The sequence below is a fragment of the Littorina saxatilis genome, linkage group LG1 (genome assembly GCF_037325665.1).
Source record: "Littorina saxatilis isolate snail1 linkage group LG1, US_GU_Lsax_2.0, whole genome shotgun sequence".
Lineage (NCBI taxonomy): Eukaryota > Metazoa > Mollusca > Gastropoda > Littorinimorpha > Littorinidae > Littorina > Littorina saxatilis.
Genome location: NC_090245.1, coordinates 29781791 through 29806905, shown reverse-complemented (window position 1 = coordinate 29806905; position 25115 = coordinate 29781791). Strand labels below are relative to the sequence as shown.

At 43.2% G+C, this 25115-nt stretch overlaps 2 protein-coding genes across 4 annotated transcripts in view; both read left to right on the top strand.

Annotated features, from left to right (window-relative positions):
• Positions 1-25115, top strand: part of LOC138966679 (regulation of nuclear pre-mRNA domain-containing protein 1B-like) — a 183023-nt gene that overhangs the window by 55179 nt on the left and 102729 nt on the right. The window lies entirely within an intron of this gene.
• LOC138966534 (zinc finger protein 142-like) overlaps positions 1555-25115 on the top strand; it is a 31055-nt gene continuing 7494 nt past the window's right edge. Inside the window, exons 1-13 of one of the 2 annotated variants that reach the window (XM_070338803.1) lie at positions 1555-1692; positions 6438-7318; positions 8119-8450; positions 8837-9043; positions 9392-9812; positions 11762-12113; positions 12522-14746; positions 15992-17089; positions 19658-19909; positions 20192-20442; positions 20809-21023; positions 21449-21774; positions 22152-22172. In XM_070338803.1, coding sequence (XP_070194904.1) covers positions 6449-7318; positions 8119-8450; positions 8837-9043; positions 9392-9812; positions 11762-12113; positions 12522-14746; positions 15992-17089; positions 19658-19909; positions 20192-20442; positions 20809-21023; positions 21449-21774; positions 22152-22172 — 6570 coding nt within the window. In that variant the 5' untranslated portion in view covers positions 1555-1692; positions 6438-6448. The remainder of the gene's footprint in view (positions 1693-6437; positions 7319-8118; positions 8451-8836; positions 9044-9391; positions 9813-11761; positions 12114-12521; positions 14747-15991; positions 17090-19657; positions 19910-20191; positions 20443-20808; positions 21024-21448; positions 21775-22151; positions 22173-25115) is intronic. The other variant, XM_070338813.1, reaches the window with a different exon arrangement.

Below are 25115 nucleotides of genomic sequence, written 5' to 3'. Positions count from 1 at the left end.
AATGTGTTGTGCAATCATTTATGGCATGAAAATCTTTTTAGATCTGTTGTTAAAAATTACAGCTTTGTATACCATGTTTATTATCTTTTATGAAGTAATTATAGTTAAATAGTCTTTTATGTTTTTTATTTGTTCGACCTTCTTAGGATCATGGAGTTTTATGCACTGCCTTTTATAGTTAACTAAATTTTTGTATTTGAAATAGTCCATTGTAGTCGGCGTAGGCCTTAAGCTTATTTTAATCGTTTGTCCAGTATTTAATTTAATCATCTCTATTTTTGTATGAACTCAAATGTTTAGTGTTCTTAGTATTGTCTTGTTAGGCTAAGTTAGGCTATTTAATCAGAGTATCTTTGCGTGTGCTTATACCTCAGTACGTCACTGTAGTGATATTGTAAAGCGCATAGTGCTTTTAGTTATGCGCTATAGAAATCTCCTTAATCAATAAGTAAATAAGTACCACACGTTTTCGAAGAATTCGATTTTGGGGGGGAAATCTATTAAATTTTACCACAAATTTTCTTCACATGCAAGAAACTGACATGCTTTTCGTCCATAAATAATTTTACTTTTTAATTTTACCAGGAAACAACATTTCAGTCTTGAGTATATATGTCGAGGGGGAAATCAGATATATACACCTGTAGGCGAAAGATGAAATCGTGACACCGGGCCCGCGTGACCGCCGTGCTGCGGCAGTCTGATTGAGTCAGTCTGTGAACAAATCAAATCAAATAAAATTTTATTTTTCCGGAGGGTTGTGGCATAAGCATTACAAACGAGCTTTGTTTCAACCAGCATTCGCCGAGGGACTGGCTACTCTAAGTCACACATTTACAGGGACATTCACGTAGAAAAAGAGAGACTGAACTGAGAAGCAGAAAGTAAACTTAATATGATTAGTTTACACATTAAAGGTTTTAAGCGAATACAAAGCGTTATATATACAGTAGTGAAACAAATATTGAATAAACATGCATGTCAGTGCAAATCAGTGTGTTATCACTGAAAACTTGAAGTTTTTATATAGCCTAATGAAACACTGATACTATGCCGGACAAATCAAGATGAAAACTGATAAATCGAGTCATTCCAAAATGAACAGGCTAATCAAGCGGGCATTTCCGTCACACGGTTGAAGATCACTAACTTAGTAGAGTAAACAACTTGTTTACTACATCCCTTCAGTCTTTCTTTTAACTTCTTGTTTTGTTTACTTGTTTCGTTCCCGGCAATAAAACTGGAAACAAAATGTATTTATACATTCAGTTGCGGGGGGCCGTTCCCTAAACTGTAGCCGTCCCCGGCTCAACTCAGTGACTACGACAAAACACACAACTCTTCATTGAAAATGTAGGAAGAGCATTTAATGAAGCTTACACGGCGATATTTTATTCACAAACAATTTTGAGAAGGTGCCATAAGCCCAAGCCAAGGGCTTATCGACGACACGTGGGGCGTGTACGACCAACAGGGGGAAAGGCCTCATGAATATTGATGAGCTCCGGCTGACCTAGTTTCACCCTGCGCGAGCACACGTAGGCCGAGCGAGATCGGAACGGCAAGGAAGTCTGAGGTGAATGTCTGAAGGACCCAAAGTGGTGCGATATTTAGGACGGCTCTGGTCAGTGTAAAGCGCTGGTTTGGTGCCAGAGCGACAGTCGAAGGTTGATACAACCAGAAGACTTGACGGTAAGGACATTTTATGGACTTTGAGCGCGGTTTGCGTCGTGTTCGCCGCAGCGGGCAACTGCGGATGACTTCGCGAACAGCCGAAACATGGCCACCTATTTCCTTGTCCGCGAAAACTCGCCGCAAGTCCCCAAAACATACTTTTCCCCCATGTATGCGACATTTTACGGCCCTTTGATCACTATTTTATTGAAACCATGGAATATTTCGGTGTGTTGACGGGACAAACGTTACTTTGGGCTGCGGGAAAGGCGTGTTTCAGAGTTCGTGGACCATGATACTCGCTTCTCGCGTGCCAACGAGACCGCAGCCATGTCGAGCACGCAAGGTGTTGTCGCGGAAAGACAAAACCACCAATCTATCCCTGCGACTTGTATGCGTGGCCTCGTTAGGTGTGCCAGCGCGCTGTAAAGCTTCCAGAATCTTTCTACGTATGTTTTATTAGTTATTTTTGAGAGTATTCGCAGGTGTGTGGAAGTGTCACTGCGTACCTTATTGATGGTCAATGGCTGCTGTTGGTAAGCCGTAAGGGCAAGGGCATGACCATTCAGGCTTTGTTGCCTGTCATTGACTCATACCCGTAATAAAATTTTGGCTGGCTACATCCTTTGTCGTCGGTTTGGGGAACCTTTGGTGGTTATTGTTCTAAATAGCAACGAATTATTTTTTTTGTAAAGGGGTTGTGATTTTTGTGTAAAACTTATAATAATAATAATGGACATTTGCTATAGCGCATAATCATATATATATGTGCTCAATGCGCTTTACAATATTAATTTCTGCCGTGTGAGATGGAATTTTTTACACAATATATCACGCATTCATATCGGCCAGCAAACCTCAAGCCTATTAGTATTAGACTCTAGAGCGAGCATTCACATTTCACGGCCTTTATTCCAAGTCACACGGGTATTTGGTGGACATTTTATCTATGCCTATACAATTTTGCCAGGAAAGACCCTTTTGTCAATTGTGGGATCTTTAATGTGCACACCCCAATGTAGTGTACACGAAGGGACCTCGGTTTTTCGTCTCATCCGAAAGACTAGCACTTGAACCCACCACCTAGGTTAGGAAAGGGGGGAGAAAATTGCTAACGCCCTGACCCAGGGTCGAACTCGCAACAACCTCTCGCTTCCGAGGCAAGTGCGTTTACCACTCGGCTAATGGCTTAGGTCACTGGACAGTGGACAGGATCAAGTACCATGGGCAAAGGGGTTCAGTGAACACAGTAGTATGTCTCCTATAACTGTAACAGTAATGAAGGGCATTGCTTCGTTATTCTGGAAATGTATTAAAACATAGCTTATTTTTGCTTTTAAAAGGTAGGCAGAAGAGTTAGAGTATAACCAGAAATAGTTGACACAAGCCTTTTTTTTATTTTTTTGAGTGTGTACTCTTGTTTGCGTACTTCCTTGCACACACCCTAGTTTTGTTGAGATTGTTTTTCTGTTAAGATATTAGCTATTGTTTTTCTGTTAAAATATTAGCTGATTCCCCTGTGACATTATGTCTGAATTAAAATTAAAGCCAGTGAGAGTGAGATGAAGGCTGAAGGTAATTTCTAATCTAGCCGGTAATAAAGTGGTTGAAAGTATATTTAACACATGAGAATCTTCAGATTTTGGGCTGAAATTAGATATTTGTCTGACTATGAGCTCCAGGGGAACATTCAGGGCAGTTTTGTGATGCATACCCAGAAATTTTGTATCATTTTGGACATAGGTGACTTCTGCTTCTAGACTTTTCAGCCATCCCATTCCCAATTGCCTTGTCTAAAAAGAAGGAAAACAAACCTAACCATAACTTCACTAGCTTCTTTGGAAGTTGTGTAGAACAAATTATAATATGGGGGTGTATGATTATTATGCTTGAAGTTATGTCAGTACGTGATACAGCCATGCTAAGCTCTTTGCTGTAAGTGTCATCAACTATTCTGACTTCGCGAACAGCTGAAACATGGCCACCTATTTCCTTGTCCGCGAAAACTCGCTGCAAGTCCCCAGAACATATTTGTACCGCATGTATGAGACATTTTATGGCCCTTTGATCACTATTTTATTGAAACCATGGAATATTTCGGTGTGTTTTCGGGACAAACGTTACTTTCGGCTGTGGGAAAGGCGTGTTTCAGAGTTCGTGGACCATGATACTCGCTTCTTGCGTGCCAACGAGACCGCAGCCATGTCGAGCACGCAAGGTGTTGTCGCTGAAAGACAAAACCACCAATCTATCCCTGCGACTTGTATGCGTGGCCTCGTTAGGTCTGCCAGCGCGCTGTAAGTGTAAAGCTTCCAGAATCTTTCAATGTATGTTTTATTAGTTGTTAATTTTGAGAGTATTCGCAGGCGTGTGGAAGTGTCACTGCGTACCTTATGGCCGCTGTTGGTAAGGGCAAGGGCATGACCATTCAGGCCTTGTTGCCCATCATTGATATCTGCAATTCAAAGTTGGCTGGGTACATCCTTTGTGGTCGGTTTGGGGAGCCTTTGGTGATCATTGTACAAATAACTATGAATTATCTTTTTTGACTCACATGCGAAGCAAAAGTGAGTCTATGTACTCACCCGAGTCGTCCGTCCGTCCGTCCCCCCCGTCCGTCCGGACGTCCGTCCGTCCGGAAAACTTTAACGTTGGATATTTCTTGGACACTATTCAGTCTATCAGTACCAAATTTGGCAAGATGGTGTATGATGACAAGGCCCCAAAAAACATACATAGCATCTTGACCTTGCTTCAAGGTCAAGGTCGCAGGGGCCATAAATGTTGTCTAAAAAACAGCTATTTTTCCCATTTATCCCATTTTCTCTGAAGTTTTTGAGATTCAATACCTCACCTATATATGATATATAGGGCAAAGTAAGCCCCATCTTTTGATACCAGTTTGGTTTACCTTGCTTCAAGGTCAAGGTCACAGGAGCTCTTCAAAGTTGTATTGTATACATATTTTGAAGTGACCTTGACCCTGAACTATGGAAGATAACTGTTTCAAACTTAAATATTATGTGGGGCACATGTTATGCTTTCATCATGAGACACATTTGGTCACATATGATCAAGGTCAAGGTCACTTTGACCCTTATGAAATGTGACCAAAATAAGGTAGTGAACCACTAAAAGTGACCATATCTCATGGTAGAAAGAGCCAATAAGCACCATTGTACTTCCTATGTCTTGAATTAACAGCTTTGTGTTGCATGACCTTAGATGACCTTGACCTTGGGTCAAGGTCACATGTATTTTGGTAGGAAAAATGTGTAAAGCAGTTCTTAGTGTATGATGTCATTGCTAGGTTTAGTTATTTGACCTTGACCCTGAAGGTCAAGGTCATGTAAAGGTCAAGGTCAAGCATGTGAGTCGTATGGGCTTTGCCCTTCTTGTTTTGTAAAGAGGGTTGTGATTTTTGTGTAAAACTAAATCTTGTGGTCTACCAGAGTATGCTTACTAATGGCTTAGGTCAGTGGACAGGAGCCCCTGGAGCAAATTTTTGATTAGTGCTTTTGTGAACAAGAAACAATTGACAAGTGGCTCCATCCCTCTCCCTCTCCCCCCTTTCCCCGTCGCGATATAACCTTCGTGGTTGAAAACGACGTTAAACACCAAATAAAGAACAAATAAAGAAAGTGGACAGGAACAAGTACCATGGGCAAAGGGATTCAGTGAACACAGTAGTATGCCACCTATAACTGTAATTGCTTCGTCATTCTGGATATGTATTAAAATGTAGCGTATGTTTACTTTTAAAAGGTAGACAGAAGAGTATAACCAGAAATAGTTGACACAAGCCTCTTTTTTTTTAAAGTGTGTACTCTTGTTTGCGTACTTCCTTGCACACCCCCTAGTTTTGTTGGGATGTGTGCGTATGTCTGAATAAAAAAATGTAATCCAGTGAGAGTGAGATGAAGACCAAAGGTAAATTTTAATCCAGCCGGTAATAAAGTGGTGGAAAGTACATTTAACACATGAGAATCTTCAGACTTTCGGCTGATATTAGTTTTTTTTCTATGAGCTCCAAGGGTACAGATTCAGGGCAGTTTTGTGATGCATACCCAGAAATTCTGTATTATTTTGGACATATATGTGACTTCCAGACTTTAGCCATACTAAACTCTTTGCACTAAGTCAGTAAGTGTCATCTATTCTGAGCAAAGCCCCCCTCCACCTCCTATAATAACTTGTATACAGACACCATCCCTCCCATAGAAAAACCTCTCATGACAGGCTTACATCAGGTTACAATTTTACATCCTGTAGCAAAGAACATTGCCTGGTGAGTTTTTCAAGTGTGCAAACTTCCTGGCAAATAATTTGGTAATGGAAAAGATAAGAAAAAAAGATAAAAAGAAGGAAACGATGACAAATTCTCAATTGATTTTGAATGTACATGTACTGTGTTGAATGATAAAAAATTGCCATTTGGTAACATTTTATTTCATCTTTCGAAATCCATGCAAGTACAGTACACACACAATTTTCTTGTTAATGTTTGTGGAAAACTGTTGTGTTGGTCTTTGAGATTTACATCCCCTTTATACCTTTACCTTTGTTTTTGTTTTGTTTTTTAGATTGGTGTGCTTTTTGTCTACTGTAAAATCCTGCCTCTGCAACAAACATTATACATGCATAAATCCCATACTTCTCCTTGGGAGTGATTTACTTTTTGTTGCAGATCGATCTGTTCTTTCTCAGAGGTACTGTAAAATGTTCTGAGTTGTATGTTACCTGCCTGATGACATTTGTTGCAGACTCTGACACCATGCCTCGCAACGAAAGCTTGCCCGTTCTGACCTGTGACCTGTGTAACCTGAGCAGTAAAAACCAATTTATCTTCAAACGTCACCGTCAGCGATGCCTTAGGGATAGAGGCATTCCCTCACAGCGTTGGGTGGCTGCACAGAAAGCCCGAGCTCGGTCAGCAGAAGCAAAGCAGGATGCTGAAGGCAGTTATGGGGAGGAAGAAGATGACAATGAAGAGGAGGCAGGGGATGATGTCATGGCAGGAGATGACAAGCCAGCTTCTCCCAGACCCAGGGCCAACACAGACATCAGGAGCTCGCTGCGTGGAATATCTGCGTCGTCTGAAACTCACTTGACCTCAAGACTGAGGAGCAGGTCAACATCAGACTTGGACGCAACCAACACGGACGCGCCTGCAATGGGATCTGGGCTTGAAGAATCCATGGAAATGGATGCTGAAGATCAGCCATTAGCACCAAGATCTGACAAAGAGCTTCTTCCTCCTCCCCAGGTCAGCCGTCACTACGGTTGCCGTCAGTGCGGTTTTACCACCAACAAGTCAAGAGAGTTTCTCTACCACAAGATTCAGCAGCACAGAGCTAGGATACAAATCTTTTGTTGTACCGTCTGCGAGTACGCTTCTGAGTACAAGCACAAGATTACACGGCATATGAGCAACAGTCACAGCCTTCCCATAAACAAGGATGAGGTTGCGCCAGAGTATTCCAACTTGCCTCTACCATCAGCAGGCACTGGTGTGAAAAGATTGCTGTCACTGGGCCCGGCTCAGAGAGCAATGAAGCGCAAGAGAATGGTGTCCAGCAAAGTAGCGCCCAGAAGCAGCCAATCACTGGAGAGTCTTCTTGGCAAGTTGAGAGCCAAGGCCAAGGTGAGTGTATGATGGGAGGCTGTGTCTGTCATTGTTGCAAGGCTGATTGTTCTGTCGCCCACCTCTTCCTCATCCACTCCATAAGATAATTGTAAATCTCTAGGTGCGATTTTGTAGTGATCTAATCTAGTACTGCAGTAATTTTGAAAAGTTTGTTCAAATACTCTACACTGCAATGTTAGTGCATAAAAACGACCAGAAATGTGCATCATAAGTTTTCTTGTTGTCCACTGTATTGTCAGCTCCTCAGTCAGATTAATGTTAACGCATACTGAGTAAAAAAAATGGTATGGATGGAAGAAGAGTTTATTCAGCTGCAGTGCATTAGCATCTGAAAGCGAGGAACAGACAAACGTATTTTTCTTCTTCTTCTTCTGCGTTCGTGGGCTGAAACTCCCACATACACTCGTGTTTTTGCACGAGTGGAATTTTACGTGTATGACCGTTTTTACCCTGCCATTTAGGCAGCCATACGCCGCTTTTGGAGGAAGCATGCTGGGTATTTTCGTGTTTCTATAACCCACCGAACTCTGACATGGATTACAGGATCCTTTCCGTGCGCACTTGGTCTTGTGCTTGCATGTACACACGAGGGGGGTTAAGTCACTAGCAGGTCTGCACATAAGTTGACCTGGGAGATCGGAAAAATCTCCACTCTTAACCCACCAGGCGGCAGCGACCGGGATTTGAACTCACGACCTCCCGATTAGGAGGCCGATGTCTTACCACCATGCCACTGCGCCCGTCAGACAAACGTATTCTACTGTTGCCAGCAAGCTCTTTACCTGTTTTGTTCACAGGTGACGGATGCCAGCCTGTCCAGTTTGTTCACCAGCGCAGACAGTGGCAGCGGAGAAGGGGAGTTGTTTAAATGCAAGCTGTGTCTGTTCACGGCCAAGTGCAAGAACAAGGTGCTGCGTCACCTGCAGGCTTGCCACATCAACGCTCGCCTCTTCCACTGCAACCTGTGCAGCTTCAAGACACACAGCAAGATCGAGTTCTACGCCCACAAGAAAAAGCACACCAACAAGAACACCACCATGTTCAAGTGCACTGAGTGTTCTTACGCCACCGAGTTCCGTCCCAACTTTGATCGCCACATGATACAGCATGGCTGTAACAAGCCCAACAAGTGAGTGGGCCCCCTACTACTGAGCTCTGACATAACATGACATGTAGGAAGGCTATGAAGTACAGCATTGAACTTCCTGCTTCTTCTTTGTTTCTCTCTGAGGTTTTTCGAGGGGAGATGCTGAACTTGCCGTAAGTTAGTTTTTTGTAGCTATGGTTAACAATTTTTCTGACATCAGTCTCTTTATTGCAGTTTCCACAGTTTTTCCCTCAATAGTTGCAGTGGTCCCATTTCACTGATTAAATAGATAGCAAATGAAATATTCAGGAAATAGGTAACTATTTTCATTTATTCCTTCGTGATTTGCTTTTGGATGTCTGGTTTGTATGTTAATAATTCATGGCTGCGTATTCCAGAAGATCAATTGTTTTTTGTGTGTATTTCAGATGTTCATTGTGTAGCTACGCCACTGACCATGAAGGAGCGTTAAAACGACATGTGACCAGTCACCATCCCAACACAGCAGAGAACCAATCACTGGTCTTGGCTAGAGACGAGGGAACAGCACCCCTACGAATGGAGGATGATGACGATGACGATGATGATGGCATAGAACCAGAAGCTGATGATGGGCTTGAGAGTGATGGATTCAGGTTAGTGCTCTGGTTCACGGTACAAAGCCCACAAACACACACTTAAACAAATGCACCGACAATGTTACAAGGTGCATGTTTACCTAGAATTTCTCCCTGAGAAGGGTGGAACAAAAGTTATAGCTTTTGAAAGGTGTACTTTTTGGTTTACTACTTGCCCATTCTTTTCCTGCACCTGTCTCTTACGGACTTACTTTCCTCAAGATGACCTTTTTCTTGTTCTATTTCTTCAAACTTGAATACCAACAGAAAGTTATCATTTTTTATTTCAAAAGATACATGTAATAATTTCCAGTATTGGCTTTTTTCCTGAAGACACTTTGTTAATGTTATTGCGTATTTTTTCAGGTGTCCTTTATGTACACTGAAGTATCGCCGCTGCTCTGACCTGAACCGACACATGAAGTCCAAGCACAACACGACTCGCAAAGATTTTCTGGAACAGACTGGGGCAGATGTCGACGAGGAAATCTTGGATATTGACGATGATGACTTCAATGATGACATCGAGGTTGAGGAGGTCTCAGAATCGGAAGACTCAGAAGATGAAGGCCAGACGTTGTCGGAACTGCGCGTCAAAGAACAGCTGAAGGGGGTGAAGAAGATTAACAAGAAGTGTTCCTACTGCTCCTACATTGCTAAATGGCCAAGCGACCTGAGACGTCACATGCGAGTGCATTCTGTGGTCAAGCGGTTCAAGTGTGCCATGTGCTGGAAAAAGTACAAGTATCTGGGCGACCTGAATGTCCACATGCGCCGAGACCACGAGGTAACTGTGCCTGCTTTGCCTGCTCTGCACTGTAGATCACCTCATCCTGCTTTGCCTGTATTGCTTTGTAGATGTAGATGATGGACGAAACCTGGAATGAACTTTGTTCTTTTGGTATAGTCTCTGAAAAAGAAGAGCGGCATGAAAAGTATGCTTTCCTGACAAGCCAGCATAATGTCGTTCTTTTGTGGACTTGACATTTTCTGTGTAGACTTGTTGATGCTTATAGTTGTACGCTGAGTGCACAATATTCACAGAAATTCATACACTGTTAAAATGTTCGTACTCGCTTACTAGCATGCAAGAGCAGGCCTAACTTTCAATGTTGTTGACACACACCCAGAAAGAACCTTGAGTGTTCAGTCCCTTGGCAACGGCACATATAGCATTTTATTTGACACTGTTAAGTAAAGCCAAACAGTCACTGGGAAATGCAGAAGTTCATATCAGGTTGCCCAGTATAAACATCATATAGTGCTCTACTAATAACCTGTGTTTTACTTTTATTTAACAAATAACATGTTATTAATTATTAATTTGCTTTGTGTGTGTGTGGCACAAATTGACGCCCATTTACCATTTCTTTTCTTCCTTATTATATTAGATGAGATCTAACCACCTTGCCTTAAAAACTTTTTTTGTGTTTTTGTTATGCATGAAATTAGAAGCGGAGTGAAAGTTTCTCTTTTTCAATAAACTGTCTTTTGGGCCAAGACTAATTGTGATAAAGTATTTGGCACTAACCTTATTAAGTTATTTGCTTGATTCATTGTATGGATGTGATTCATAACGGTGATGAGTGATGAGTTTCTTGGTACAACTGTGTTCAAAATAAAGGAGCTTTAATTGCTGACTATTTGGCTTCTGTTGTGTATTCATTACCATTAAGTTTATTTTTCTCATGCTTGATTTATTTTAAAAAAATGTCATGGGGTTTTCAGATTTCCATAGCGGTCACTTTGAGATGTGACATCCTACGTAATGAATTTGAAAAATACAGTGGAGTCCAGCTATAACGAACCTGGGTATAACGAAATCCCGCTTTTAACGAACTGCCATTGAGTTCCCGGCAGACAGCCTTCTATTTCGTACTTGTTACTTTCCGGCTGCAACGAACCTTTTGAACTAATTTGCATAACGAACCCCTCTTATAACAAACACGTTTTCATCCCCCAGAGCCGGGGTCATTGACCCAGTTTTAGCTATGAGAGGTGGTTCCCCTTTTATATGAGAGAGGAAACACTTCCTGCACCCGGGTCAGTGACCGAGTTTAACCTTTGGGGAGGTTAACCTATGGGGCCGTCTCTGTGATGTCTTGAGAGGAAACTTGGCCAAGGTAGCACATGCACCAGAACTGGTGGACACCATAAAATCGGAGATTGATCAGAATGTACATGTACATGCTTTTACACGACTTTTTAAATTTTACTTCTAAAATTGTGACAGTAAAGTGAACATTTGAACTATGCCTCTATGGATTATATTATGAAGCTGTTGAAAACATGCAGAGATTGTACTCTCCAAGGAAAGATCGATGGGACGATCATTTGAAGGTGAGTGGGAAAACTTGTCTTGAGGCCATTTTGGGTTGAAAACTCTACAGCGAATTACTGATATAACGAACTAAAATGTATCTCCCTTGAGATTCGTTGTACCCGGACTCCACTGTATGCATAGTGTGTCATAGCCACCTACTAGAAATGGCTTTTGTTATGATTTCTCCTGCACTAGATTTTGTAATGAACCCCTTCATGCTTTGCTTTTTTTCAATGCACTTGCTCTTTTCTTGAAGCGACAACATTCTCTTTTTGCTAATTATATCTTATGGGCCTCTTAACTTTATTCCTTTTGGACTGCGCTTGCTTTGTCAGTTCACTGAAAAAGCAAAAGTTTTGATTTTATTTTTCTTACTTTCTTTTCATAATGTGCCTTGCTGATGACATGTGCAGGTCAGCCCAGACCAAGAGCTCAAAACTCCTCAGAAGGTGTCGACGATCGCCATCAAGAAGAACTCGCCGCGGCTCTTCCGCTGCCCAGCCTGCCCCTTCTTCACCAAGGTCAAGGTGGACATGGATCGCCACTCTCACACGCACACGGAGGCCAAGACGTACTCCTGCAAGCTGTGTAGCTACGAGACGTACTGGCGAGGTGACATGGGCAGACACCTGTACCGCAAGCATCCCAAGGAGGTGTCCAAGGATGAGGACGTCAAGGAGTTTTTCCTCTTCAGACCGGAGCGTCGTGCCATCTGTAAGGGAGGGTCTGGGCTTGCTTCTCGTGGCAGGACGCCTGAGGCGGATGGTGAGTTTTCAAGTTTTTGTTGTTGCTATTCGTCAGCTTTGTCCCAGTGTCCAGGGACTAGGTACTCGTAAGAATGATGTTGGCTGCATCCACTTTTGTTGGAAAAGAAGTTAGGGTGCAGATGTTCAAAATCCTGATACATTTACAGTTGTGTTCAATCTCACAAAGAAAGATTCATCATCATCATGTGGAGATGCAAGCGACAAGGATTGTTGACACCCTAATCAGGTCTGGGATAAACTGCAAGAGCATCATCAGATGATACAAAAGTTCAATCATTTGATCAATGTTTGTTTTGTTCAAACATTACTACTGTTCACAGTGGTTAAAACATTGCACTTTAGGTTTGCAATTCACTTTTGTTGTTGTTGAATGCTTACCAAGTGATCTTGCATGTTTTGCTTTCAGATCCTATGGAAGAAGGAACACCTGAAAGGCAGATGGAGCCGACACCAGAGAAAATGAAGGTGGAAGAAGGGAATGAGGACAGTATCTTGGATTCGCTCAGCCTCTCCGACTCTCTCAGCAACTGCTCAGAGAGCACGGTGGACAAGGACGGCAACAGGATATACAAGTGCCAACTCTGCCCTTTCTTCAACGCCCAGGCCCACAAGGTCAAGAGCCACATGGAAACACACCTCAACCTCAAGCAGTTCATGTGTCCCGTCTGCGGCCAGCGCGGCAACTGGAAGTACGACATCCGCAAGCACGTGCAAGCCAAGCACCCTGCGTGCGGCCAGGAAGTGGTGTGTCTCAGCGTGGAAGAAGCCAAGGCTACCATTCAGGAGTACCTGGCGACCAGGCCCAACATCAAGCGCGATCACCATTTGACCTACGCAGGCAGTGGACCTGTCAGCACCATGCCATCAGCTCCTTCCCCGCAGCAGCAGAAAATTGCAGAGCAGCTAGGCAAAGCTTCACAGCAGCAAAAAATAACAGAGCAGCTAGGCAAAGCTTCACAGCAGCAGAACAGACCTGCACAAGGCAAGGCTTCAGAAGCACAAAGCAAACCCCTACAGCAGCAAAAGAAAGGCCCCCAGCAACAGCTGCTGAAGAAGAAAGTGTTTGAGTACAAGTGTTCCCACTGTGACTTCCGCTCTCGGGTTCGCCTGGACGTCAGTAAGCATCAACGTAATGGCCACGAAGGGCAGTTTGGGCTCGGCATCCTGGTCAAACCCATTTTTGTGTCTGTTGAAGAAGAAGCAAGAAAAAAGGAAGAAGCTACAGAAGTGGAGGATGAGCTGATGAGAGAAGATCAGAAGGAAGAAGAACAGAAGAAGGATGTTCTGAAAACTGAGGAAGTGACGAAGGAGGAAATGGAGGAGGCACTTGACAAGCCATTGACGCGTAGCCGGGATCAGGGTGAAATGCCCAAGGAGATGTACAATGAGCAGATGGAAGTGGGGGAGGATGAATTCCAGGAGGAGGTCGTCCCCCTGTTCCGCTGTTCGGAGTGCGGCAAGGAAGGCGTATCTAAAGGGGCCATCAAGAAACACTACAACTACATCCACCCGTCCAGTGAAGTGCGCATTATTTCAGTCGCTGATGGTGTTGAGTTCAACTACTACACCGGCCTTCCCACCAGTACACCTGTCTCGCACTCACCCCTGACTTGCGACGTAACGTCTGTGGGCGGTGACACGTCCTTGTCCCCTTGCAAGCTGAGCGACCCCAAGAAACACGGCTACGTCAAGCCCTTCCAGTGTTCTGTCTGCAACCAGCGCTCAAACTGGAAGTGGGACATCAAGAAACACCTGCGCATGAAGCACCCAGATGATTTTGGATACGTCATCGTGCTGCAACTGGACCAGGCTCGCGCTACCTGCCCTGATAGGCAGTCGCCTAGCACTCAGCTGAGTGTTTCTGGGACCAACAGCGTGTATTCAGACCCAGAATCCAGCAACATGTCTGATGGCAGCTCCTTCGTCAGTCCTGACATGCCGTACAAGGCCCAAGAGATGCTGTTGGGAAGGTACCGTCGCTACAAGTGTTCTGGGTGTGGCTACCGCTCCAACTGGCGCACAGACATCTGTCGTCATATTGAGCGCAGACACAAGGACGGCAGGTCCAAGGTCATTTTCATGGATGTGGAGGAGGCTAAAGAGTCCTTCATGGACTACCACTACAACCCTCCCAACGTCAATCCACACACCCCTGGAGTTGCCCTGTCCTCACCTCACAAACGCTCCCCGAGAAGCTCCCCATTCAAGCTCCCCTCCCCAACCAAATCCTCGCCCAAGAAGCGGCCGCCAGTGACGGGCAAAGTCTGGCACTGCCCCAAGTGTCCGTTTGTATCGGCCGTAAAATCCCACATCCTCAGCCACATGCAGAACCACGGCATGAAGCCCTTCCACTGCACGGTGTGTGGCATGACCTCACGATTCCGCAGCCCCATGTACCGTCACATCCGCAAGCAGCACAACAGCACCAACTACAACGCCTTCGCCAAGATCATCATCAAGTTCAACAAGACGTCTGTGGGTCAAGGGTCACTTCCGCTGTCTGGAGGATCGATGAAGTTTGTGGAGGCCTACCTGTGTCGTCGGTGTGTCGGCAACACTATGGAGACCCCCAGCAAGGAGGAGATGATGAAACACCTTCTGTCTGAACACGGCTCCACTGATGCTGTTCAGGTATGGAAAACACTTGAATTCTCTTTGATAAGTCTTTCTCTTAGACTTATTGTAATGCAGTAGCGACTCCAGCAAGTTTCGTCAAACGTTACACTTGTTCGGAAGTTTTATTACCAATTCAGTGCCCCATATGGCTTTTTGACCAATCAGGACGGATTCTAGGTGACCCTCTAAATGTTATAACGTTCAGGCAGGGACCCTTTTTGTTTATCAAGCTAAGAATTAACAAGACAAAGTAAAAATTTAAATCAATAATATCAGCGTGATTTATTCAAAAGAATGACACTTCAAATGCTGTCAGATAATACTCTCTTTATCTAAAAAAAAATACCGAAAAGCGAGTTTTGTCGGTGGGTGCTTTACGGAACAGCAAGGCACCGCCCATCCTCTGAGTGTGCAATGCCGACCTGTTCACTTGAAATCTAAATTATCCAAGTTCGGAAAAATCAAGTGAAATTGCGTCACTCGCTTTACGTCAAATGTATCTTTACGTCATTTCCCATCCGTCTGGAGTCAGTTCTAAATCTGTCGCTCTCTGTTCAACAAGAAAAAGCGAAGCAACCGAAACGCATGTTCAACATGGTTTATCTTGTGAGATTGTTGTGTGTCAAACGCATTTGACCTGTGAATATTCATCACGTCAGGTGTGTTACTCTGATTGGCTGACCCAGGTCACGAGAATTCTTTGACTGACAGGCATAATCAGGTAGGAGCGCTCAAGTTCCCATTGCGGCTGTTCTGTCTAATTCGCGGGGTCGCTTCAAAATTTGTTTTAGTCAAATTAAACGGTAATAAAACCGTTATTTCTAATATGCTGACTGTTACTAGTGTTAGCAAATGATAAGTCATGTCTCACAAACGATATCAGCATTCGCCTAAAAGGCTCATGCTTGATATCTTTTTTTCTCGACATGCCTGTTATCATTTGCTAACAGTCAGCATATTAGAAATAACTCATAATATGAATGGCTTGACGATTTGAAAAAAACAAGTGTGCCTGCATGCTGGCATTGTGTTTTTTTATGCTGGGAGAGTTGGGTGCTCTAAAGTAGACGACAAGCATGCATGATAGTAACTGATTATTCTTTGTAACTGTATTTCTTTTGAATACATCACCTCAATTTAACTAATAGGAGTTACCTTACTTACGAGTGCTAGACTGAGAAGCAGGTAACTCCTATTAGTTAAATTGAGGTGAGTATTCTTAGAAATAGTCATTTTACTTGTAAAAAATACATTTTTCAGGCATTGAAGATCAAGAAGAAACTGGGAGACGAGAGCAGAGAATGGGACTCAGCCAACACCAACGAATCAGGAGAGGAGGGGACAAAGGGCGTGCGAGCCAAGCGCTATTTCTGCACCATCTGCCCGTATCGCACGGACAAGCGCAGTATGCTGATCTTCCATCACGCCTACCACCAGCCCACTGTGCAGAACAAGTACAAGTGCAAGTACTGTCCTTACTATGTCTGCGCTTCTCGCTTGCTGCACCAGCATATGAGTCTACACGAGGAGTTTGTTGACGATAAGGCCTCGATAGAGTCTGCCGGCTGGAGAGCCGCGGCGGAGAAGACCCCTCCCTCTTCTCCGTCCAAGAGAAACAAGATGGGGCCCGAGGGAACGCCCAAACGCCACAGGTGTGAGAAGTGTCCGTACACCACCAACAGCAAGAATGATTTCCTCTACCACAAGCAGTTCCATCGCCCCAAGCCTGCCGCTGAGTACAAGTGCGAGCACTGCGACTACTGGGTCACGCATCGCCGCCTGTTGAGGCAGCACATGCGTCTGCACAACAAGGAGTTTCGTCAGGACTCCATCGCTGGCTCCCCCACCAAATCCCTGGCCTCGGACGCCAGCGCTGTCTTGGATGCTGTGGAAATCGCCGCCATCAAGCAGAAAATGATCTCCAATAAGATCACTGCCAGCCTGTCTAGTTCACCAGCGGTATCTCCCATGAAAATTGCTGCTCAGTGCTCCGCTGGAAACAGGCCTGGCTTCATCATGCACAATGGTGCGTACAAGAAACTTCAGCACTGCCGCAAGTGTCCTTACACCAACATTCGCGCTCGCAACGTTCGCCTGCATGAACTGATGCACGGTTTCCGAAGGAGTGAGCACCCCCTGAACAAGTGTCCCCACTGCGATTACTACGTCGGAGCCAAAGGTTTGTTGTCGCACCACATGAAGGTCCATCTTCAGCAGTATCGGCCCGACCCCGGCGACTCCACCACCTTTAACCTTGAGAAGCAAGAGAATGCCCCTGGTGTGTCGCGCATTTCATCTGAGCCGGATGAACCCCAAGACCATGTCTTTGCATCACCTCAGATCCCGCTGAAGTACAAGGTGAGTTATTTTGCTGAAGAGTATGAGAAAGTATCAAAAGTAACACTAGTGATAGCAGTTAATACATGTGTGGCAGTTCTCCTAATTCTACAGCTTACTATGTTGTTGTTTCTAAGCTAATTGCCGGCGAGAACTAGTAAAAGTTGTAAAGAGGAACAGAGAGAGATAAATTTGCCTATATGTTTCTCTCTGCCCAGCGTTGCAGACTAGTGCATGCGGTTGATGTTATTTTTCTTTTATGATGTTACCTCGCGTTGTGTTTTTCCCTATCTCATAGTGCAATGCAAATCTAACCCTAGTCTATTGCTATCTCTTCGCTTTTCCTAAGATTCCGGCTTGACTGGTCAACAATTAATTCTATGAACTGAACAGGAACTCAATCAACTTGAACATCGATCAAACATTAAGGGAGTCCACACATGGGTTGTAATATTTCGAGCAGGTTTATTTATCAAAACGGTCAAACGACCAGCATAAAATGGTAAGTCAAGTACAAATTACATGATACAAAATTCACCTTACAGGCACACGCTTTCGCTCAAGTAAGATGTTATCTAAAATACCTATTCTCCCAACCCCCGAATCTATCTAAGATGAGGTTCTGCAGTCTGACGCCTAGCTAACTAATCCTTGATCCCATACAGGATATGTTTGTTCCCTATCTAGCTAACTTTGGGTGTCTAGAATTTCGATGTGGATGCTACTTATTTTTCCTGGCTGCAAACGGAAGAACAGTTCTTTCCTCACCAGGCTACGGAATTATTAAATGGATAGTCTGAGACTCCTTATTGCTAAAGTTTGATCATCGAGAGACCCAGGCCTCGGCCCTTATCTCGTCGACGATATTTTAGTCCCTATGCTCAAAGTTCTACTCCTATTTATGAACGTACTGTACGCTGTCTAACCCGACTGCAATGGGTTTAACAAACGCACGCGTACGTCCAGTAGTTTTACTGTCGCCTATCTATCTAAGTTTGTCGGACCTACCCGGTCCGATTTGGTTTAGTTTCTATCTGTCTACGACGATTTTTCTCCTAGCCTATCTTTTGGATCGCTCGGAACCAGACAATTCGACTGGCCCGAGTGGTGATGATCGTCCTTTGAAGCTAATCGTACTCCTACTCTGCCTATTTGAATGAAAGAGAATCTCAAGATTCTTTACTGCTAGCAATTTACCCTACTCTGTCAAATTTATCCTGCAAAACCTAACGACCTTTCTGCGCTCCGATCTTTTATACCTCTTCTTTCCTAGCAACTCTAAAATAATGTCCTGATGTTTCGCATTGGCTAAATTAGCAACAATGGCCGACTCTCTCGCGGACTCATCCGCAGTAAAATATAATCCCTCATTATCCCTACTTTCCCTACAATTACGATGTCCGCAGACATCGTTTCATTAACATTTCAATACACTTGCTTGCTCTACAATTTTATTCTATTCAAAAGAGCTTCAATCGCCCATTAGATCAACATTTCGTCTGCTCCGGTCGTCAGACCGTTGTTCGATAGAACACAACTTTCATCGGTCGCTAAGCCGATCGTGTCTCCTACCGAGCATTAAAACGGGCTCTAATGACCCGGGAACATATTTATTATAACTTCTCCTACTGCTTAAAACGTTCAACTATTCAACTAACGCTACAATAACAGGTTTGTTAACTTTTCGTCTTATTCCCAGCATCTAACTTGCTGATAAAACAACATGGCGGCCATCGCCCATATCGAAACTACAACTTACTCCTTACGGAAATCCTAACTACATCATTCTCATGCATTATGACATACGGGGAAAAGCTGGCATTTGCAATGACAATCCAGATTCTATGCTGGATTGCCTTTGCTGCTGCAAACTTTATCGTGTTGACGGCAATCCCGTCACACATGTAATACTAATAGGTATGATTTATAATGTGTGGGTGTTTTGCAATTGAGATCATTCATGCAGTGGGTCCACTAACTGCAAGTTTATGTGTAATTGTTCCCTTTCTCAAACATCCCATGTACTATTTGTCACCCCCGGCGGGTTAGGGGGAAGAATTTACCCGATGCTCCCCAGCATGTCGTAAGAGGCGACTAACGGATTCTGTTTCTCCTTTTACCCTTGTTAAGTGTTTCTTGTATAGAATATAGTCAATGTTTGTAAAGATTTTAGTCAAGCAGTATGTAAGAAATGTTAAGTCCTTTGTACTGGAAACTTGCATTCTCCCAGTAAGGTAATATATTGTACTACGTTGCAAGCCCCTGGAGCAATTTGTTGATTAGTGCTTTTGTGAACAAGAAACAATTAACAAGTGGCTCTATCCCATCTCTCCCCCCTTTCCCCGTCGCGATATAACCTGCGTGGTTGAAAACAACGTTAAACACCAAATAAAGAAAGATGTACTATTTGTCCGCTGTGTTGTGTTGTGTCACACTTTTTTGTGTGTGGAAACACGAGTGCCATTACCTGTGTACTTACTGTTTTGAGCTCTGATGAAGTTTTGTGGAACTGTGTGCAACATGAAAAGTAAAATGCAAGTGTATTACTGTATATGATATGTTGTGTTCCTTCTTTCTTTCTTACCAAAGGTGGACACACTACTGGAGATTTCTCGGTTCAAGAAGTACAGCTGCGAGAAGTGTCCGTATGCCAGCGGCAAGCGTGCACACTTTGTTCGTCACATGGAGCTCCACGGCAGCAAGCAGCGCCACACGTGTCAGTACTGTGACTACTCGGTGCCGTCCGTCACTCTTTTGGTGCAGCACCAGAGGATTCACCTCATGCCCAACCAGAACCTGCTGGCCTCCCAGTCCTTCTCAAACCTGCAGCACTTGAAGGAGGTAACTTCATTTTCTTTGCATTTCTCTGCTTTGAGATTGGTTGAACTTGGTAACCCCAGTGGCTACTTGTGTGTGTAGTCTTGTGCTGCGTTCCTTGGAACTTGGAAAATTAACTCTTTGAACATTGTTGTAGGACATTTTTTGCATTAATCATCTTTTTCTCATTGTCTCCCATTTTGATTTTGATTTTGATTTGCTAATCCCATAGGGCTGTTTGTGTTTGAAGGAGAGAGAATATGTCAGATCACCTTTTATCAACAATGGTTGACTATTTGTGTTCAGGTTCCAGCAGACGTGGCCCTGGCGAGTGCACTACCACCCACCGACTCCTCAGAGCCCGTCACCATCAGCGTCATTCACGACCACCTGGAGCTGTACGAGAACGACGACAACAACACCTTCGACATGGAGCCCAAGAAGCTGTACCGCTGTGACAGGTGTCCCTACGCCAACGTTAGGAGGGACCATCTGCTGACACATCTCAGATTCCACCTGACCAAGAGTACCTTTCAGTGCCCCTACTGCGATTACAGGTGTGTGGAAAATTGGTCATTAGTTTTCTCTCTATGGTCTCTTTTCACTGTATTTTTGGGTGGCGAAGCAGTAGATTCTGTGCCGCAGATGTTGACAGAAAAACGACTTAACGAAAGGAAATAGATCATGAAACTGTGTCTCTCCATGAGTGCACAATTATGAGGGAGTATATTGTTTATGCTGAGTACATTGCTGAGTATACCTGTTCCAGGGTGCTTTTGCACGTCTTTAATTTCTTTTATTTTAATTTTATCTTTCATTGATCGTTTCCATTCTTTTTCTTTTTTGCTTTCTAATGTTGTTTTTGTCTGTTTTGAACAGTTGCCAAAGCTGATCTCTAAGCATCATGTGTGGTGTGATTGCAGTGCACCCAAGCAGCAGTTGTTAACGCAGCACATCCGTGTCCACTTCTGCCCGCTACCAGAGCTCTCTGATTGGCTGATTGAGAATGGTCAGAATGAGCGCGCTCAGGAGGTGAACGACATTGACCTGACCCAGGCCCTGGAAGTGGCGGAGAATTTCCAGACCTCCACCAAACGAAAGCTCAACAGACTGACCAAGATGAAAGAAGAGGCTGAAGGTTTGAATAGCTTATTTTGAGTTGGTCATTGTTATGTTTTGCAGGAAAAAGTCTTTGTGGTGATAACATTTTAAGGGGTTGAAGTATGATCATTGAAGAACATTAGCTGTCAGTGTCTCATGGTCAACTTGGAACGGGGGTGGGTGGAGGTGGGTGGGGTGTACACGTCGTTTTCTCGCGGACTATAGTCAGTTATGAGGAGCAAAGGACACACAATTTAATATGAGAAGTTTCAATGCCTGAAGAAAGTAAAATATTTTTATTGATTTTTCTTTTGAGCGATCTAAATGTACCGCTCTAAATTTGTGTCTTCTGATATATATGCAATACTTGTGGCATCACCTTGTATCTGTTAAGCCAGCTTGTAGAGAGGCATTTTCTTTGCATTCTGTATTTCACTGTTGTTTTCTCTCTTGATGCTCAAGGTGCTCAAGATGACGGAGAGGTGCCAGCCAAGAAACTCAAAACCGATGCAAATGATAACGGTGGCAAATCAGAAACTAGCAGTGCAGAGACCCCATCAAACAAAGCAACTTCATCTAAAGACAGCAAGAAAACAGAAGAAGAGCCACAGCCAAGCACTTCCACGGCTGCTGACGCTGCTGGAAAGACACCAAAGGCGAAGGGGGAAGAAGAAAAGAAGACGGAGAATGGCAACATCTACATCTGCCAGTACTGCGACAGAGAGTTTCCATCTTCCAAGCTTCTGATTGCGCATGAGATGCAACATCTTATTGGAAATCACTTTGAGGTGAGGAGTTGCACGTGATTTTCATTTTCATCGTGTTTTTCTTTCCAGGGTTTTGATTTCTGTTGTGTTCATATTCTGTTTATTTGCTGTATATAAAGCTTATTGGGAGCTGTAATGGTACAATGTGTTTTCGAATAGTAAGATAAACAACAGCGGAAACTCTAACTGAGGATGACAAGCCTGTACCTGTGGATGGCCCTGACATAAAGAATGAAAACATTTACGAGATGTTTGTATTTCTGGCATCTATCTTTGCATAGTCTTTCTTTACCCTTTCATCTGTCTAGTGCTTTTGATAAGAAGACAATTTACATGCTTGATTAGAAGACTTTGTATTCTTTCAAAGACTGCTTTTTGTGTTTCCTTGACTTTAACAGCAACTAGCCTATTTGCAGAAGGTAAGAATTTGCAATGCTGGAACTAACGTGCCTTTAACAACTTGACAAAGTAAAGTAGAAAGCTGTATTTATTAATCTGTAACCCTGCATTAAGCTTTCTGGCTCACATCTGAAGATGTAGTGGCAACACTGATATGGGTTATTGTTGTGCATGTTCTTTCAGGCCTTTCCTTCCCCCTTGCCTCCTCCCCCTTGCTCCCCCCCCCCCCCCCCCCTTCCCCCTCTCCCTTCCCACTCATCTCCCCTTTCTCTTTGCTTCCTAACATAGAAGTGTAAAATATGTTTCTAATTGATTACTTTATAATATACGATTTTTGGAAAGAACTCAGGATTTGCAAGCGTTGTGGAAGAGTTGCGCCCCTTACCTGTGGTTTTAAACTGATCGACCATGTTTCCTGTTTGTCTGAGGGAGGGGGCGCAACTCTTACACAACGCTTGTAAATCCCGACAGAGATATTTCTGGAAAACGTCTATTGGTATTATGTGATCATGTTCATGATTACCTATAGAAAGTTACTGATATTGTGCACCCACTGTCATCGTTGTCATTCATTGAATACATTTGTATTTCTCTGATCCTTTCTACGGTGCTTTCTTTTTTCATTAAAGCTGCAACTTGTAATCTTTGACATCTTATGAGTAGCTTTCTCAATTGTAGACATTGAAATATGTACACACGAGTATGTATACCATAAGGCCAAAAAAAAAAAAAGGTCTGTTTACGGTAACATAGGGTAAAAAAAATAGGGTCGGTAGGTCGGCTTTTTTTTTTTTTTTTTTTTTTTCCTTTTTTTCCATTTAAAAAAAAAAAAAAATTCTCCCCTCTCTATGATGTTTCACAGTTCATTTCTTCTCATCAATCCCTGTTTTTGCCCAACATAACTATAAACAGTACTTTGAGCTTACCTCCCTTCTGTCGTCTGCTGTTTGAGCGCAAACAGCTCTATTTTGGATGCGGTTTGTTTTTGTTTTTTCAGACGATCCAAAAAAAAGATTAGGGTCGGGCCTAAAAACTAGGGTTACCGTAAACAGATTTTTTTTTTGTGGCCTAACACAGTTACACTTTTCTTGTCAAGTATTGGTGGTGACATGCATTGCTTCAAAATGCAGAAGTAGATGCTCTGCTGCGCTTATTTCATTAATGATAAATATTGTGAATTTACCATTGCTGATCTTTCTGTATCTTTTCATCTCTTTATTCTGGTCATTTTCATATGTAAATGAAAGGCTGATAAACAATAGATTTGCTTTGCTCTGACATTGTGATATCTTCAAGTCATTCATTGTTCTTGTGTGTTGCCTTTCTCTCTCTTGGTGGGTCTACAGCACTTAGAAAAGAGCGGTGGAGGGTGTGGCGCTTCGGCTGGCGTGACTAACATTATGCGCACTGACCCCTACAGGTGACCTTGCTGTTTCCATAGCAACCCTGCCTTGCTTGCACTGGCCTCAGAGAAAGAGAAAGAAGTTACCAAAAGATGTTTGTGCCCCTCCCTCCCTTTTGAGGATTTGTGATAGTTTTTTTTTCTCAAGTTTATATAATTTTTTGAGGGATTGGAAGATATACCACTGAATGTTTATGAGGGATTGTGTCAGTTGCTCTGATAGAAGTTTCTATAACTTACTTGGAGACAAAATTGTTAACCAAGTTGCGTTACTAATGTCATATTGAGAATTAAATTAAAGCCAAAATTGAACAATATCAACTAAAATTTGCCATATGTACATGTGTTCGAAATGCTAAAAGCTACAGGTCGAGGATTGAGTTTGGGGTTACAGGTGACAGTCGGCAAAATGCCCAAGTTTATTTCAACTCTCAGAACACTTTGCTGTCATTTCAAATGAATTGGTGGGGGAAAAGTGACTGCCAAAAAATTCCTAAAATTGCTGGGTTTTGTATGGTCTCATTTAAGCAAATTTACTGAAGTGAATGAATCCTAGCATAAACAACACCCTTAAGGGTCCAGAAGTGCTTTCAGTTACCATTCCCCTTCTTGCTTTCTCTTTCTCTGAAGTCGAGCTAGAATTATGGTTGCTTCAGGTTTTGTGGTTGATGTTTGGTCATGTGTGACTCTTCGTGGCTCCTGTGAGCTTGTTATTTTTGCATATTTATTGAAATGTGGAAATATTGTTTGATTATGAGCTTCACTATTAGAATCTGAAATTAGATAGCTGTTGTAGATGTTATAACAATGTATATTTGCACATAAAGTTTGGTGTTGGATGTGTATTAGTACCCCCCGCGGGTTAGGGGGAAGAATTTACCCGATGCTCCCCAGCATGTCGTAAGAGGCGACTAACGGATTCTGTTTCTCTTTTTACCCTTGTTAAGTGTTTCTTGTATAGACTATAGTCAATTTTTGTAAAGATTTTAGTCAAGCAGTATGTAATAAATGTTAAGTCCTTTGTACTGGAAACTTGCATTTTCCCAGTAAGTTAATAATAATAATAATAATGCAAACTTTTATAGCGCTATTCTAGAAAAATGTCTACTCTTAGCGCTTTACAATACATACATCGACCAAGCATACTATTCACGCACAGGCAAAGAAACCGACCAAACATAACCAACAAACTATACATGCACAGGCAAAGAAAGCGACCAAACATACAATACACGCACAGGCAAGATAACGACCAAACATAAACAAACATACTATGACCAAACATAACCAACATACTATACGCGCGCAGGCAAAGAGAACAATCAGCACATGTAATAATTACTGACAACTAATAATGCAGGCATACAATGACAGTCCAATACACAGCCTAAGCACAAGAACCACAGTAGGCTTCTATATAAAAACGTGTCAACGGTACTATTTACACACACACACACAGTGCTGACACAAAGCGCAGAAAATATATATACACGTTATTTTAGGCGCTAGGTAGGGGGTGAGGTGGGGCGGGATGGGGTGGGTGGGGAGATGCTGGGGGGGA